At 39.7% G+C, this 18,302-nt stretch overlaps 1 protein-coding gene across 2 annotated transcripts in view; it reads left to right on the top strand.

The window, feature by feature from the left end:
- DNAH6 (dynein axonemal heavy chain 6) overlaps positions 1 to 18,302 on the top strand; it is a 322,627-nt gene that overhangs the window by 285,006 nt on the left and 19,319 nt on the right. For both annotated transcript variants that reach the window (XM_054474947.1, XM_054474946.2), the window contains 6 exons: positions 1,516 to 1,676; positions 4,739 to 4,827; positions 5,629 to 5,775; positions 7,264 to 7,402; positions 14,820 to 14,939; positions 16,052 to 16,173. In XM_054474947.1, coding sequence (XP_054330922.1) covers positions 1,516 to 1,676; positions 4,739 to 4,827; positions 5,629 to 5,775; positions 7,264 to 7,402; positions 14,820 to 14,939; positions 16,052 to 16,173 — 778 coding nt within the window. The remainder of the gene's footprint in view (positions 1 to 1,515; positions 1,677 to 4,738; positions 4,828 to 5,628; positions 5,776 to 7,263; positions 7,403 to 14,819; positions 14,940 to 16,051; positions 16,174 to 18,302) is intronic.

The following is an 18,302-nucleotide window of genomic DNA, read 5'->3' as shown; positions in this document are numbered from 1 at the left end:
ATGTTTTTGCTGAGAAGTCTGCTGTTAGCCCAATAGGATGACCTTTGTAAGTGATCTGACCTTTTCCTCTAGCTGCCTTTAAGAATTTTTTTTTTTTCACATTGATCATGGAAAGTTTGATGACTATGTGTCTTGGGGATGGTCATCTAATATAGTATCACCCAGGGTTTCCCTGAATTTCTTGAAATTGCATGTCAACCTCCCTAGCAATATTGGGAAAACTTTCATGGACTATATTCTCAAATATGTTACCCAAGTTTTTTACCTTTTCTCCTCTCTCAGGAATGCCAGTATGGCATAGGTTTTATCTATTTGCATAATCTCATATTTCTCATAGGCTTTGTCCATTTTTTAAATTCTTTTTTCTTTACTTTTGCCTAACTGGGTTGTTTTGAGGGACAGTCTTTTAGCTCTGAAATTCTTTTTTTGACTTGGCCTAGTATGTTGTTAATGCTTCTAATTGTATTTTGAAATTCCTGTAGTGAATTTTTCAATTCCAGGAGTTCAGTTTTGTTTTTTCTTCATATAGCTATGTCATCTTTCAACTCTTGGATCATTTTACTGGCTTCTTTGGACTGGATTTCAACTTTCTCTTAGATCTCATTGAGCTTCATTGCCATCCAGATTCTGAATTCTATGTCTGTCATTTCAGACATTTCAATCTGGTTGGATACATTGCAATCTTTTAGAGGTAAGGAAACACTGATTTTTTGAATTGCCAGAATTCTTGTGCTGATTCCTAATTATCCAAGGGGGCTAGTGTTTATCATTTTCAAGTTTCTGTCATTTCGTTGAGGCTTTTTATTTTTGTATTCCTGTTTTCCTTTGAGGGCTTGACTGTGGTGTATGTTGTGTATAGTTCATTGGCTTTGTTTCTGGGTGCTTTCAGAGAGCCAACACTTTGCACAGGTTTCTTAGTTGTAGCTAGTTTCCCGCACTGGCTTTCACAGATGTTGTGTGATTAATCAATGGCATTAGAATTCAAAATTGTTTTTGCCTTTTGGGATAAGGAGGGGTACTGTTTTTTGACCTAGGTGGTGGTACATGTGCACATTTGCATTGTGAGAATTCATTGAGCCATACACTAATAATATGTATTTTTCTGTATATATGTTAGACTTTAATTTTTTAAGTGTTTAAAAACTGATCTATAGTGTTGTTAGAAGTTAGGATAATGATTACCTGTGGGAAGAAGGAAGGGGGAAATCATTGAGGTGGAGACAGGCATGAGAGAAATGTCTCTAGTGTATCAGTACAGGTCTCTTCTCAACCACAGGTATTGATTTGTGATCATTTGTAGAGCTGTATATTCGGTTTTTGCACTTTTCTGTGTGGGTCATGCTAAAAATAATTTTAAAAACAAGAAATAAGGAAAACATATTTGTACTCCTATTGGAATGAGGATTCAAAATGTATATATATCCTAAGCAAGAGTCTACTATATTTACATTTCTTCATATTAATTTTGCTTTAAAATAGCATAAGATGCTATTGTGTTGTTGCTGTTCAATTCAGGGTGCAGTCAATTTCACTGGGGCAAGGACAAGGACCTATTGCTGAAAAAATGATCAAGGATGCAATGAAATCAGGAAACTGGGTATTTTTGCAAAACTGCCATCTTGCTGTTTCTTGGATGTTGGCAATGGAAGAGCTCATTAAAACCTTCACAGATCCAGGTATGTTGAGCACATAGCCCTTGCATAATAATAACATTTTTATGTAACCTTTTCTTGTTGAATTCATTCCTTATAGTAATTCATTATTGTAGGCACTGTGTTTCCATATATGAAAGAGGAGCAATTTGAGGCCTAAACAGATTTAGCTAATTTACACAACCAGAGTTTGATAAAAGGCCTTCAGAATTCCAAGTTGAGGCTAGGATCCACTGGATCATTTCTGTTTCTTATTGCTTTCTATGACAAGTCATTTGAATTTGAAATATATTACTTATAGGCATAATAAAAAGAAAAATATACTTAGGACAAACAAAGGAAATTAAATCCTTCCCTATAAAATGAGAAATGTAAAGGAACAGAGTTCAAATTACCACCAATTCCCTTAGAGTAGTGTTTTACCACCTTTTATCTTCTGTAACCCGCATGACAACTAACCTTTACATGTGCCTCAGAGCCACACCCAACCCATGGGGGTGCCCAGCGTTACTCACAGTTGCTAGCACCAGTTTTATCTCACCACTTTTTTGCCTACTCAAGAAAGTGTAATGGGCTGCAAAGAGAGGAAGTGGAATTAGAATCTACTCATTTTAAAGTGTTGCTATAAAAATAACCAAAACCTCGGGAACTATTTTATTGGTAACAAATTGCATGGGTCCCACTCTACCACTCTGCTGTGAAGCCCTGGGGAAGAACCTCCAGGCAAGCATATCCAGAGAGAGCCCTTTCTTTGAGGCCTTTATTCATGCCCTCCCTACAGAACGCTTTCTGGAAAGGTGAGAGCTATGCAGGTGATCTTGCAAATCACTTTATTTAGTGCTACTTATTAAGGTGAAGAGCTGCTCCTTTACAGAGTCCCCAGTCTGCGCTGGTCACTGAGCCAACTCAGGGTTTAGCAGCCTTCCCCTAAAGGCCCTTCACTTCCTGGCCCCCTGCCCTCACCCACAAGCCTTCTGCAGGCTGCTTCTGACAAAGGTAAGGACTCATTTTTATCCACCATTCAGAATCTCCACTATTTCCACTCTTTTGCAGTCAAATAAGAGATGGCCTGCTTCCTGCTGGGCCTGTGGCTTATTTCTACTTAAATAATTAAAGAGAAATGACAAGGAGGTCTTCAGTACTGGTCAGGGGTCCCCAGTGATTAGGAATATAATTAAGAAAAAAATGCTAGAGAGGCATCAAAAAAGCAATTTACTGTGGTGGTACTACATGAGCCTCCAGAATATGGAGATGCCATTCAGTTTCACTATAACTAGGACAAGAACATTTGCCAGTTCTTCAAGGAGACTGGATCGGCCAATGAAGCCAGCTGAAGTAGTTTGTGTATTTTAAGTGCTTACTAAACTTAAGTGGATAGAAAAAATCCTCTTCTGGCCCTTGCTATAATCATTTATCACCTAACCATTTAAGTTCTGATGTTTAACTTGAACCAGTATGAAATAAAATACATTCAGGTAATAAGCTGAAAATACAAGAGGAAGAAAAAGAAAAAAAAAACAAAACGAATAAAACCACAGGACTTGAAATCCTAACACCTCTGTAGAGTTCTGCCTCACCACTTCCTGACTGTGCATGTCATATCTTTCTTCTGGGCCAGTTTCCTCAGCTGTAAAATGACTACATGACATCATCATGAAAAGTCCTGTACTAAGATGATTTCTAAGATGTCCAGCCCTAAAATACTATGATGTCTATGAAAGTTAAGAAGCTTGGTGCTTTTGCAATTATAAGAACAAAAGTATGGAAAAAATCCTTCTCCAAACCTGGCCGCCTTCTTTCTTTGGTTTTTTGGTTACTGAAACCATTGGCCCTAAAACTTTGGTTGTTGTTTGACTTCTTTGCCTAATAGTTTTTACTATGCAAGCAGTGTTAATGTTGCTCTAGAATTTGGTAGAACTAACTTTTAATTTGGGCTATTTAATGTGGCTTGTGAATTTAGATTACCACACCAAGAAGCATGAAATCAGCTTTGATTTGCTGTCATTCATTCCATAAATAATTAAGGACCTACTATGTATCATATATTGTTCTAGGATATGTTGATGAACAAAACAACCATAGATATTTGTCCTCATAGTTTCCATTCTAGTTGGGGGGGAGACAGACAAAGAATAAACCACATGGTAAATAAGTAACATATACGTTGTGTTAGAACATGGTTGTGCTTTGGAAAAAATAACAAGGAGAGTAAGGTAAGGAGGATCAGAAAGATTGAGATGGGATATGAGTAGGGAGCAAGGAAGATAGCAATTTTAACTGGTTTAATCTGAGTAGTCCTCTTTGAGAAGGTGATATTTGACCAAGACATGAAGAAAGTGAGGGAATCTGAGGGAACAGCCAGTGCAAAGGCCCTAGTGAGAGAGCCAGCCTAGCGTGTTTGAGAAACAGCACAATATGTGCTTAAGAACCAATGCCAAGGAAGTTGTCCTTGGATGATGCCTGTGTCTTCCTATGATGGGAACAATGATTTTTCCAACTTTACTTTGGCCTTTTGAACCTACAGTGGAGCTCATTCTTTCTTGGGTCCTCTGTCCATAGCTCAGAAAGTAAGTGCATAGACTTAACGTGCTAATGCCACACATGGGGTCTCTCCATATCCTTGCTCCCTTGTTTCCTTTGCAACTTTTCTGCTGAGGGGAGAATTCTTTTCTCAGTAGGGCTTTTTGGCCATTTTCATGCAACTTGTGTTAAATTGAACGGTCAAAAAATCCTCATGAGAATAAATACATGGGCAATAACTGCCCTCTTTTTCAACTGAAAATGTTTCCCGTTTCAAAGATAAGGCCCTTAATAGTTCAGCAAGTATTAAAAATTAACGTGTTCCTAATTTATTTACCCAAATGTGCCTGCTTCTAGACTGCCAAACCTTCCTAACATGAAATTTCTAAAACAATGCATCTTACTCCCGTTTAGAAAGTTTACAATATACTTGTAATGGATTAACTAGGTCTTTAAACAAAGCTTATAGCATTTTTTCCTTCTCTAGAATAATCATTTCTTATAGAAAAGTGCTACTACCAACTAAACATTTTCCTTTTTGGTTGTTTTATCTTTGTTTTAAACAGATACTGCTATCAAGGACACTTTTCGACTTTTTTTAAGCTCCATGCCTAGTAATACATTTCCTGTTACAGTTCTTCAAAATTCTGTCAAGGTAATGTATGCATATGGTTGGAACAATGTGAAATGGTTGGTTTCAGAATATTCACCTAGTGCCTCCCAGGAGATCAGAGCCTGCACAGAAGCATGTGGTGGTCTGTGTGGCCAGCATGGGGAGGTGAAGTCAGTATCTTTTCACCTATAACAAGCAGAGAAACGATTTCCCAACCCCATCCTTGCATATTCTAGTCCTATGGGTCATTCAGCTCTCCCAGCTGTCACCCTAACGAGAAAATGTTAAGGGTACAGAGTGATGAGAAGAGAACCCCTTCCAGAGTTAAGGGAATGTTTCAGCATTTGAGAGACAGGAAGGCCTACAAGCCATACTAGTATGGCTGCTGGATTTCAATGCTGGAAATTTATGATCTGTGGCAAGCCTCTGCATATGAGGAACAAGAGGTGCTTCTTCCCTCCCTGTCCCATGTCATGGGACATCAGGGGACAAACTATGGAACAATGCCCTATGTCGGGATGATGCAAAATTCAATGAGGAAACCCTGAGCATGCTTTCTGACCTGTGTTTAGAAAAAATGGACACTAAATGGAAGTGTCTGAGGTTCTTGTCATGTGGTTCAACCACTGTAGGTCTGAGAACCCTGCCATTCCCTATTCTCCCTGGACTGTGCCTGAGCAAGATAATCAAAGCAGGCTCGAACATGCCAGGAATGGTCCCCACCTCCCCATGAACATCAGCTACCTACATCATTTCAATGGCTTCAGTCTATGTGTGTTATTCAGAAATAATGCAAATCTATAAAATCACTCTCTCTGCCACGTATATTCTATCTAAATCCAGGTGACCAATGAGCCTCCAAAAGGCTTACGTGCAAATATCAGACGAGCATTTACTGAAATGACACCTTCGTTTTTTGAAGAAAATATACTTGGAAAAAAATGGAGACAAATAATATTTGGCATTTGTTTCTTCCATGCAATTATTCAGGTACACTCAACTCTGCTTTTTAATAGCAACAAGGAAGTGTATTATGAAATAAATAAATAGTAATAATTAAGTGAAAGCTTATAAATGTCATTGTGAAATGCTGAAGGCCCCATTCTGTGTCTGAACCCAAGTTGTTTTCATTCAATCTCTATACTCCCCTTGCCTCCGTGTTTCACAGCTTCAGCTCTCACCTCTTGTCTGATCTGCCTACAGAATACCATCAATTGGATGAATGCAGTAGGTTCAATTAAGTTCAACAAGCACAAAATAGATTTCCTCATAGGTGGCATATTTACTATATTAGCTTCCCGGTTTTCAAATGTGTGTGGTCTACAGAGAAAGAAAGAAAGAAAGGAAAGAAAGAAAGAAAGGAAGGAAGGAAGGAAGGAAGGAAGGAAGGAAGGAAGGAAGGAAGGAAGGAAGGAAGGAAGGAAGGAAGGAAGGAAGGAAGGAAGGAAGGAAGGAAAGAAAGAATCAGACTGTACATAGTGGCTCATCCTTGTAATCCCAACATTTTGGGAGGCCAACGTGGGCAGTTCGCTTGAGCCCAGGAGTTCCAGACCAGTCTGGGCAACACAGCGAAACCCCATCTCTACAAAAGTTTAAAAAAATACCCAGGCATGGTGGCACACACCTGTAGTCCCAGCTACTCAGGAGGCTGAGGTGGGAGGATTGCTTGAGCCTGGGAGGTCAAGGCTGAATGAACAGTGATCGTGCCACTGCACTCTAGCCTGGGTGACAGAGAAAGACTGTCTCAAAAAAAAAAAAAAAAGAAAAGAAGCCAGATATAAGATAAATAGGTTAAAAGGTCTTAGAGGAGGTCTGACAGGTTGGGATCAGAGGTTCTGGGTGAGGCCCTTGTTCCGCTAACAAAAGCAGCTGAGATGAGGATGTAGTTTAAGCTTTAGGAAAATTTTGAGATCAAGAGCTGGGAACTTGGAATCAAACCTCTGGCATAATTATCAGTTTCAAATTTAAGAAATTAAGGTAGGATAGGGAGATAACAAAGGAAGTTGGGGGAGGATTTCATGATGGTATGCCATGAAACAAAAAATATGATTCTGTGTGTGGCATAACTGAAAAATCATGGACAGACTCCTTAAAACAGTAGGGAGTAGCTCTCTCCATCAGATGGATGATTACAGGGTCAGTATTCTTATGCCAAAAGACTGTAGGTGAAATTTTTTTTTCCTACTTTGATGAGAAAATGCTTTATTTTATCCCAAAGGAAAAATGTTCTTTTGACAGGTCTATCAAATTTCTGGTAATAGCAAATCTTCTTTTGGAAATATGGGGAGGAGCCAGTATGGAAGGAAGAGGTGCTTCCTCTGTCTGGTGAAAGCCTAGCTGAAGTCGAGCCACATGATTTTACTGATTTTGCAGTGTGGGGATGCCCAATTTCAATGGAAAGTTCTTTAGTTTCCAATATTTTACACAAAATTAATTTTATCAAATTTTATTTCAGACCATTTTCATTTTTCATTTTAGGAGAGAAAGAAGTTTGGCCCCCTTGGTTGGAATATCTGCTATGAATTTAATGACAGTGACAGGGAATGTGCTTTACTGAACCTCAACCTCTATTGTAAAGAAGGAAAGATTCCCTGGGATGCACTAATTTACATTACTGGTGAGTACGTCCTTGTGGCCAGGGCTTCCATCTATGTACCACAAAGTTGTTGGTTTACTCCCACCTGGCAGTTACAAAGATGGTGTCCTCCCCCAGTGTTTAATGGTGGTGATGATGATTTTTGATGTTCCTTGTGTGAAGACAAGATTGTGACAAGAACATATAAGGACATCATGAGAATATTCACACATAGAAAATGGGACAGCTGCTTTGTCAAATAATAATAATAGGAAAAATAGTGCTTACTACATGCCAAGCACTATTTTAAGCACTTCCCAAGAATTAGCAGATTTAATCCTCATAACAACCTTACAATGTGAGGACTGTTATTATCACCGTGCTACACATGAGAAAACTGAGGCACACCATTTACAAAGTGCTGGGGCCAAGCTTTGAACCCAAACAGTGTAACCTCCAGAGTCCATGATTCAAAAGAACCTAAACATTAATTGACTAGTAGAGACCTGTTAATTCACATATACCTGTGAAAAAGGAAAAATCTTTCAGGAATTAAATTTTTGGTAAATATTAACTGTGACTACATAGGGATCTTGTTGCCAAAATTAGAACCAATTTGGACCATGTGGGCTCAAGTAGTAAGGGAGAGGATATTTGCACTGGGAAGTGGGGGAAGGAGGAGCTCTGAAAAGGGACAGAAAGGAAATCGATGATTTTCATTGGCAAGTAAGGGAAATGGAGAACAGCAGAAGGATATCAGGTGATCTAGAGCCTAAAAGGTAAAATGAAACCTTAAAACATGTTTGAGATGAAGGCAGCAAAATAACAGTAAAAATAGATTAGGACCAGTCCCCAGAGTGAACCAATAGGGAAAGGCCTGGAGTTTGGGAGGTTATTTTGTACTCCTGCCCCAAGCCATCCCAATGGGGCCAAAATTGCTTAGCAAAGTGGTGATGTAGGCAAAATTGTTCTCTGGTATCCTCTGCTTACCCTGAGTTTTCCTGTTTCTCATTTTCCTTTTCCTTCTCCCTCTCCTAGAATCCTTGATGTTTCAGGTTACCTCAGTCTCTACTGCTGTGGAAGTAATTCTGGAGGTAAAAAGTAATTTGCCAGACTGATCTATAGATTTAATGCAATCCCTATGTAACAGCAGACTGTTACACCCAGATCAACTAGCATGTTGCAGGAATTGATAAGCTGATTATAAAATTCATATGAAAATGTGAAGGGCCTCAAATGGCAAGAACAATCTTGAAAAAAAGAATGAAGCAAAAGAGTAACGTTTCCCAATTTCAAAACTTACTGCAAAATTATAACAAGTCATTGTGGCACTGGCATAAGAATAGACATAGATTTTGACTTGGCAGTGGTGACCATAGCTTTATCACATTTTTTGTTTCTGGCATGAAGGGAGCAGAGCCTTTATCAGGTCCATTTCTTTTTATGTGGCACCCATCCACTGTTCCCTCCAGGCCAGCACCTAGTCTTGGTCAGAAGAGTCTCAGAGCTGTCAGAAAGTTGCGCTGAAGAAAACAGGACATCTCAGCAACAAATATCCCAAAGTATTGCTGTAAATAAGACTGATTTTATGGGAAAATTAAGAAAGGTGTTCAGTTCTTACAAATTTGGATCTTCAATCTGTGTTGAAAATTCCATTTCTGGATCTAGTTTGAGGCACTAAGAAGGATAAGACATCAATTTGCAAGGAGCCCTTGCCAGGGTAACATCAATTCTGCTAAAATGAAGCAGAACAAGCATCAGATTTACAGTGAAGCTTGTGTGGAAGATTGGCGAAATATTGATACTTTACAAAAAGTTTATAAGGACAATGCCCCAAACAAATCAGTAGCAGTTTATAAATGGATAACTAGTTTTAAGAAGGGCCAAAACAGTGTTGAAGATGAAGCCCACAACAGCAGCCCATCCACATCAATTTGCAAAGAAAAAAATAATCTTATTCATGCCCTCACTGAAGCGCACCAACAATTAACAGCAGAAACAACAGCCAACACCATAGACATCTCAATAGGTTCATTTTACACAATTTTGACTGAAAATTAAAGTTGAGCAAACTTTCCACTCAATAGGTGCCAAAACTCTTAGATCCAGATCAGAGGCAGACAAGAGCAAAGCTTTCAGTGGAAATTTAAACAAGTGCAGTCAAGATCCTAAAGCATTTCTCTGAAGAATTATAACAGGAAATGGAGGATGACTTTACCAGTACAATCCTGCAAACAAAGCACAATCAAAGCCATGGCTACCAAGGGATGGAAGTGGTCCAGTCAAAGCAAAAGCAGACTAGTCAAGAACAAAGCTCATGGCAACAGTTTTTTGGAATGCTCAAGGCATTTTGCTTCTTGATGTTCTGGAGGGCCAAAGAATGATAACATCTGCTTATTATGGGAGTATTTTTAAAAAGTTAGCCAAAGCTTTAGCAGGAAAATGCCTAAGAACACTTCACCAGAGAGTCCTTCTCCACTCCAACAATGCTATTCAGGCCTCTCATCAAACTAGAGCACTTTTGCAAGAGTTTTTATGGGAAATCATTAGGTATTCACTTTACAGACCTAATTTGGCTCCCTCTGACTTCCGTGTTTCCTAATATTAAAATTTTGTTAAAGGGCACCCATTTTGCTTCGGTTAATATAAAAAAAGACTGCAATGACATGGTTAAACTCCCAGGACCATCAGTTCTTTAGGGATGGACTGAATGGCTGGTATCATTGCTTACAAAAATGTCTTGAATTGATGGACCTTGTGTTGAGAAATAATATATATGTTTTTTTAAAAAGAATAGGCTTATAAATCAATGGAACAGAATTGAGAATCCAAAAATGACTTTTATATTTATGACCACTGATTTTCAACAAAGGTGCCAAGGCAATTCAATGGAGGAAGGATAGTCTTTTCAATACATGATGCTGGGGCAATTGGGTGTCCATGAACAAAAGGATAAATTTGGACCTTTATACCATACACAAAAATTAATTCAAAATGGGTGACAGACCTACAATTAACAGATAAAGGTAAATCTCTTAGAGGAGAGCTTTGGAGTAAATTGTGATTTGGGGTTAGTCACTGACTTCCGAGATATGACACAAAAAAGAAAACATAAATTGGACTTCATCAACATCTAAAACTTTTACACTTCAACACACACTGTCAAGAAAGTGAAAACATAAGACACAGACTGAGAGAAAATATTTGCAAATCATATATCTGATAAGGGCTTGTATCCAGAGTATATAAAGACCTCTTACAACTCAACAATAAGAAAAATAACTCAATATTAAAATGGTTGAAGATTTTATTTGAATAGACATTTCACCAAAGAAGACATACAAATGCCCAGTAAGCACATGAGAAGATGCTCAATTTGTCATGAGGGAAATGAAAGTTAAATCTCTAATGAAATGCCACTTCACACCTACTAGGATGACTATAATTTTAAAAGACAATAACAAATGCTGGTGAGCATATGAGAAAATTGGAACCCTCATACCTGCTGGTGGCAATGTAAAATTGTCCTGCTGCTTTGAAAACATTTTTAAATAAAGTTGCCATATGACTTAGCAATTCTACTCCTAGATATGTACTTAGAAAAAATTAAAACATATGTCCTCACAAAAACCTGTACACAAGGCCGGGCGCAGTGGCTCACGCCTGTAATCCCAGCACTTTGGGAGGCCCAGGCGGGCGGATCATGAGGTCAGGAGTTCGAGACCAGCCTGGCCAACATGGTGAAACCCTGTCTCTACTAAAAATACAAAAATTAGCTGGGTGTGGTAGTGCACACCTGTAATCCCAGCTACTCAGGAGGCTGGAGCAGGAGAATCACTTGAAACCAGAAGGCGGATGTTGCAGTGAGCTGAGATCACACCACTGCACTCCAGCCTGAGCGAAAGAGTGAAACTCCATCTCAAAAACAAACAAACAAAAAACAACAAAAACAAAACTTGTACACAAATGTTCATAACAGCATTGTTCATAATGGCCAAAAATGTCCATTAACTGGTAAATGGCTAAGTAAAATATGGCATATCCATAAATAGAATATTATTCCACCATAAAAAGGAATAAAGTACTGATACATACAACAACATAAATAAATCCCAAAAACATTATGCTAAGTAAAAGAAGCCAGACACAAAAGCCCACAAGTACAATTCTATGTATGTGAAATTTCCAGACTAGTCAAGTCTATAGAGATGGAAAGTAGTTCAGTGGTTTCATGGGACAGGGAGTAAACATGGGGATTGACTGACTGCAAATGGACACAAGATTTCTTTTGGGGGGAAATGGAAATGTTCTAAAATTAGATTGCAATGATGGTTGGACAACTCTGTAAATTTACCAAAAATTAATGAATTTATATATATATATAATTATATAGGAATAGATATATTTTCAATATATATTCTTTTATATATAAGTTTTATGTGAATTTTATGGTTTTTTAAATTATATCTCATTGAAACTCATTTTTTAAAAAAGATAGGAGTAAAAAGACAATGCTTTATCCAGGTGGCAATACTTGCTAATGGTGAGTTTTTTAGGCATTCGTTTATGGATTAATTCAGAAAATATTGATTAGTACTATTATGATAGATGCTGGATATCAAAGATGACATAGTCTCTGCCTACCAAAAGCTGATGGAGATAATCATTCGTAGTAGCCAAAATATGGAAACAACCCCAATGTCCATCAACATATAAATGGATACAGGAAGTATACTATATACATACAACGGAATACTATTTATCCTTAGAAAAGAAAGAAATCCTACCATTTGTGACAACATGGATGGACCTGACTGACATTATGCTAAGTGAAATAAGTTAGTCACAGAAGGACAAATACTGCATTATTCCTCTTATATGAGGCCTCTATAATAGTCAAAAGTCTAGAAGTAGACAAGAGAATGGTGAGTATCACAGGATAGAGGGAGGAGGAAAATGGGGAGTTGTTATTCAGTAAGCATAAAATTATAGTTATACAACATGAGTAAGTTACAGAGATCTGTTGTACAATATAGCACTTACAGTTAATCATAAGGTATTTTGTACTTTAATTTATCAAGAGAGTAGATTTCATGTTAAGTATTCTAACCAAAATAAAAAAGTGGGTGGCACAAAGAAATTGTCGGAGGTCATGGATATGTTTACCATATGGATTGTGGAGTTAGCAACATAAGTATATACATATGTCAAAACTCACCAGGTTGTTTACATTAATTATGTGCAGTTTTTTGGATACCAATGATACCTCAATAAAGGTGTGGGGGTGACGGGAGGCCAACAGTGTGTGGGACATGGCACTACTAGAGAAACAGTTAGTAGCTCCAAAAGAGGAAGTGTGTATGGAGGGCAGTTGTGTCTTCAACAACACTAAAAAAGGTAAGCCGGGGGCATATCCTGAAAGGCGTATGGGTCTTGATAATAAATTTTGCTCTAACTTACAAACACTGGTTAGCAATTATGGTCTTTTAGGTTAGGAAGAGGTGCAACAATTCACAAAGCTATAATAAAAGCAAAATGAGGGATTGAACATGGAGATATAGCAATACCCATGGGAAAACTAGACAGGAGAGAATAAACAGAAATATTTAGGAGGCTTTAAATACTGGAAGGTGTTTGGGATTGGAGGAGGACCTTCAGATTTTATAGTGTAGGTTACAGCACTACATATATCCAGGAGTGGTATTGGGGGTGGATCTGGGCTCAAAGTTGGCAAAGACAAAGTCAAACTTCAGGCCTCTCCAGTTTTTATTGGACCATCCCCAAGCTAGCCCACAGGGATGGAAAAGGAAGAGAAAGGGGAAGCCACTATGTTGGGTTCTGCAATGGTACCCACAGGAACCATGATGCTGGGGCCAGACCAGGCGGTGGCATGGATGGCGGACACCACACACACACATGCACACACACACGTACACACACACGGGCGTGCACACACACACACAGTCCCTCTTCTAAGAAGACCAAAGCCAGAAGACTCCTTCTTGAAAGTGAGCTGTGAGTCATCTACCCTGAGTCAAAATGACAGAGTTCCTTGTTTGCTCAGTTTGACCCAAGAAAAAGAATAGAGTCAAATCTGGATGGAGAAGCACAAAATCTGTTGATTTGTAAGGAAAACACTTCTGTGCTGCTTGTCAAAATGCAGATATTTTAGTTAGAAACTTATTTTAGAATAATATATGTTAGGATACCCTTCTTCCCCTGACATCATCATGCAATTGGAGAAACTAGAGCTTTATATTCCAGCACCAAGGACCCAAGAGGAGCTTCAAGTCAGACCATATTAGATGGACCCACGACAGAGATTTAACCCAACTTTATGTTCCAAGATTTCCCAGAGGGTTGCTAAAGAATACTCCTAGGAAGGTACAGAACATCTCCTTTTTACCTCTTGGAATTGCCGATACAGGGATTCAGCAACTTAACCATCAGCCCTAGTACCTACTTCCCTTCCCCTCTCCCTGAGTGGCTTACCCAACAAGACAGACAAGAGTTACTCCAACAGGAGAGGGAAGACAGGCATCTCTACAGGATATGCAGATGAAGACATTGCTGTCTTGGAATAAATAAATTATTGAGATTCCAAAGACTGAAATAACTTTGTCAACCAACCATCTCAGCTTGAAAGAGAAAGAAAAAACAATTTTTTCTTCCTGACATGATGGAAGAAATAGAGATGAGAATGGATCAACAGTTGGAGGATTCAGAAGTTGACGATGTTGGTATCACAAGTGAAATCCTTCCAGGAACACTACAGTGGTGAATGGTGAATTGTAGCAATGGATCTGGAATTTTAAAGAAATTATATCAGCAATAGATTCCAGTGTGCTTTCTTGCTACACATAATTTTGGGATGACAATGGGGCACATGGAAAGTAGCTTCTCTGTGGAAAGAGAGATGGGATACCAATCAGTTATAATTCCTTATAATTACTGTGAAGTGAGTTGTCCCTTTTGCTTTGAATCTGTCTTTCCTCCTTACCCTGACAGCAGTAATTAGTAAGGAATGTATAGAGGTTGAATGCCTTGCTACAAATACTTGATTACATTTTACTCATTGGCTCCGAAAGAAGCACTGTTTGATGGAAAGTGTGTATGTTTTAGAATACTGCAATCAATGATAAGACTCAAAGCCAATATTTCAAAGCAAAAGAACAAAAACAAAAAAGGAAATATGTAAATAGAGCTCAGTGGCTTTAGTTTCTGAAAACTAAAATAGCAAAATAATGAGAGTAGAGTACATATAGTAGATTTTTTCTACTTTTCAAAAATTGACTTCTATTATCTTTGAGGGGGGTGGTAGAAGGAAATTCTGTTGTGTGCTTTCCATTTTCAGTACTGAATAAATGTGTATATAAATAAACATTAAAATTTTTAAATTAGGTATGCCTATCAATTTTTTAAAAACAGCAATAATTTCAAAATACAAATTTCTTTTCAGGTGAAATTACTTATGGTGGTAGAGTCACAGACAGCTGGGATCAAAGATGCCTTCGTACTATCTTGAAAAGATTTTTTTCTCCTGAAACATTGGAAGAAGATTATAAATACTCTGAATCAGGTGAATGACTTTTCAATATTACAGAAAAGGCCTTTCCCAAGAAGATGTTGACAGGATCTCTCAGTTTCCCATCCAGGGGCTGTCTGTGTCGGGTCTCCACAACCCTGTTATAGCCACACCCTATCCCCATGCTTGGCCACCTTCAGAGCTGGTTTGATAGTAGGATCACAGAGGTACATAGTGCATGGTAACTACTTTGAATTACTTCAATTTTAAAGTTTATTGCACTGTGTCTAAATTTGTTTTCAATGTTATGTTCTAGTATATTTTGAATGTAATCAAATAAAACATCCAGACATAGTGGCACATGTCTTGTGGTCCCAGATACTCAGGAGGTTGAGGTAGGAGAATCACCTGAGCTCAGGAGTTCAAATCCAGCCTGGGCAACATAACAAGACCCAGTCTCTAAATCATAGTAAATATTATTATTACTACTATATAAAAGTTTTTAAAAAAATAAAGAAAATAAAATGTCTGTTACAGCAAGTTGAGTAAAAACCAGATCTGTGAGTTGGAGATAGCTCATTATGAGTCAGACAGAAAACAGATTAATTGTCCTGAGTGTTGATCCCCTTGGAAGGAGCAACTTGATTAGTACAAGCTCATAAAAGCTCCTACCATTGAGCATCAGTCAGAGCCGATAAGATTCAACTGTATATCCTGTGATCACTATAGATAGTTTAATTACCCTAGATTTCAATGTAGCTTTTAGTTTGGGGAATTCGAGAGGGCTGTTGTTGTTTATCAAACAAATATGAAAGCAATCTCTAACACAAGCATAAATTTAAGCCCTTAATGAGTTACACCTTTCGGCATAAATTTGGAGCCCTTCATGAGTTACACCTTTCAGCAGCATGTCCCTGGATTCTCCGCATCTTTAAATGCTCTGGAGAAGGCATCTGAAAAGTTAGGACAGTAATCAGATTCTCAAGGCCTGAAGAAAAGGTAACAAAACTAGACACAGCAATGAAAGCTTAGGGAAAATCAATCCCCCTTTCTACATGAGCCAGCTGATTGCAGCCACCATCTGCACCACGCAAAGAAAAATCAAACTTGGCAGTACAAAGCCAGTCTATCTGAGACATATTTGTCTTCTGTGTTTTTAATAACAGGCATCTATTTTGCACCCATGGCTGACAGCCTACAAGAGTTTAAGGACTACATTGAAAATCTGCCTTTGATCGATGACCCAGAAATTTTTGGAATGCATGAAAATGCCAATCTAGTCTTCCAGGTATGTGGCCTTTCATCTTAAAATACATATTTATGTTGTGTATGTAAACTCAAAACATCAATAATCACCCCCACTCACTCTGGAAATTATAATCTTCCTAAATAAACAAATAAAATAATTGTTTCACCTTGACTTCAACATTTGGTTCCAATTTAGCCTGTTACCTCTGGGTCCTTCACAGAATCCTAAGGCCATCGTGCATTTTCCCTTTCACTGGCCAAGCCCCTCCATCTCCAGGCCTTCTGCCTAGTCCATCCATAACCTACCTGATCACAGTCCAACAATTACATGAAGATTTCAATAATAATACAACCCTCTCCCTTTGCCCTTCTTCTACCAGGCTGGGCACATTTGTGTCATATTACACAGAGGTCTGTGGATCCATACATGATTCAATTATAAAAATACAGTGACAAATGTCCAAAGCAGATAAATTAAAACACTGTTTATTAAAAGCATGGTCACAGTGCCAGATCATAACCCAGAGCAAACTGGGTTGTTTTACTCCTCTGTGTAAGACCTTGTGATGCTGCACCATTACCTAAGGGTAGTCCAAGCTCTTCAGCGTGCACTTGAAGCTCTCCCATGACTTAGGCCTGCTCGGAGTCACCAGGCACCAGAACCAACCCCTGGACTTGGACTGGACCTAAAGAAGGAGTCAGTGAAGGAACCCCAGGGCACCACGTTCCTGCCATGGACCTCTGAGATCCTAGACACAGGAGTTCTTGTGACCCCCACAGACCTTTGGACTGGCAGGCAGAGCAGCCCAAAGAATAAGCAGAGGCACAGTTTGAACCCACACACAGCCCAGAAGGCTTTGCTGTGCTGTGCAGCTGCAGGATAACACTACCACAGACACTCATCCCCCAAGGCTCTCCACGTTACACTGAGTGGCTGCAGCTCCTGCTATCTGCCAGGCCAGGAAAGAGCAGGGCCTGGGCGTGCTCATGCCTCAAGACAGGCCCCACCACCATTGCTACAGGCCCAAAGTGCATCTATTCCATGCACCCCTTTGCCTGCTGGCCCCTCCCAAGACCACCTCCGAGGCCGCTCCTGTGGGAGAGTGCCCACAGCACAGCCTCCACGGCCCTGCCTGAGTGTTTTATTGGCAGCCCAGGAGTAGTTCACCACCCCCATTACAGCCAGTGCTTGACCTCTAGGGGCCAGGGTAAAAATCCACAGTTCTGGTCCCAACTCCCCAGGACTCAAGCACACCACCCAGGGATATCAAGTTGATATCTGTGGCCTGAGCTCGAGTAGGGGAACACAAAGAAGAGTATGGCACAGGTTTGTATGCCAGCACGGGAGCTGGTCACTCCTTTTTTTTTTTTTCTTTTTTACTTTTTTTGTTTGTTTGTTTGTTTTTTGAGATGGAGTCTCGCTCTGTCGTTCAGGCTAGAGTGCAGTGGCACGATCTAGCTCACTGCAACCTCCACCTCCTGGGTTTGAGCAATTCTCCTGCCTCAGCCTCCCAAGTAGCTGGGATTACAGGTGCCCACCACCATGCCCAGCTAATTTTTGTATTTTTAGTAGAGATAGGGTTTCACCATGTTGATCAGGCTGGTCTCGAACTCCTGACCTCAGGCGATTCACCTGCCTCGGCCTCCCAAAGTGCTGGGATTACAGCTGTGAGCCACTGCGCCCAGCCCACCCCTCTTTCTCCAGGATGGGCATGGCCTAACAGCCACCACTTCTCCCTTACGGAGTTCCATAGCCCAGAATGCCTCGGCTGGCTCAGTGATCTGGACAAAAATGGCTTGAGACAAGCCTAGCTGGTTGGGCCTGCTACTTGGGCAGAGACTGGAGGGAGACCCACCAGGTGAGGGAGCATGAGCTGGGCAGGCCCCACAACGATCCACTGGGCTGAGAAGCCTAGGCAGCAGGTGCCATATTGGTTGTACACTGGCAGTGCCACTACCCTGTCCAGGAACCTCCACCTTTGAACAACTGCATCACCAAACCACCTGCAGACATACTCCACAACTCACTCTAACTTTGGCAAGCACAGGGGATGGGCAGTTACCTAAGGAGTAAAGGGTCCTCTAGAGACCGTCCTTGGTGCAAACCGCCCCTAAGAAAGGAGGGAGCCTACTCCACCAAAGCCCCACTTGGGACAAAGGAAATGGAGG

This window comes from Pongo pygmaeus, chromosome 12 (assembly GCF_028885625.2).
Source record: "Pongo pygmaeus isolate AG05252 chromosome 12, NHGRI_mPonPyg2-v2.0_pri, whole genome shotgun sequence".
Classification (NCBI taxonomy): domain Eukaryota; kingdom Metazoa; phylum Chordata; class Mammalia; order Primates; family Hominidae; genus Pongo; species Pongo pygmaeus.
This window is presented reverse-complemented; position numbering and strand designations above follow the sequence as displayed.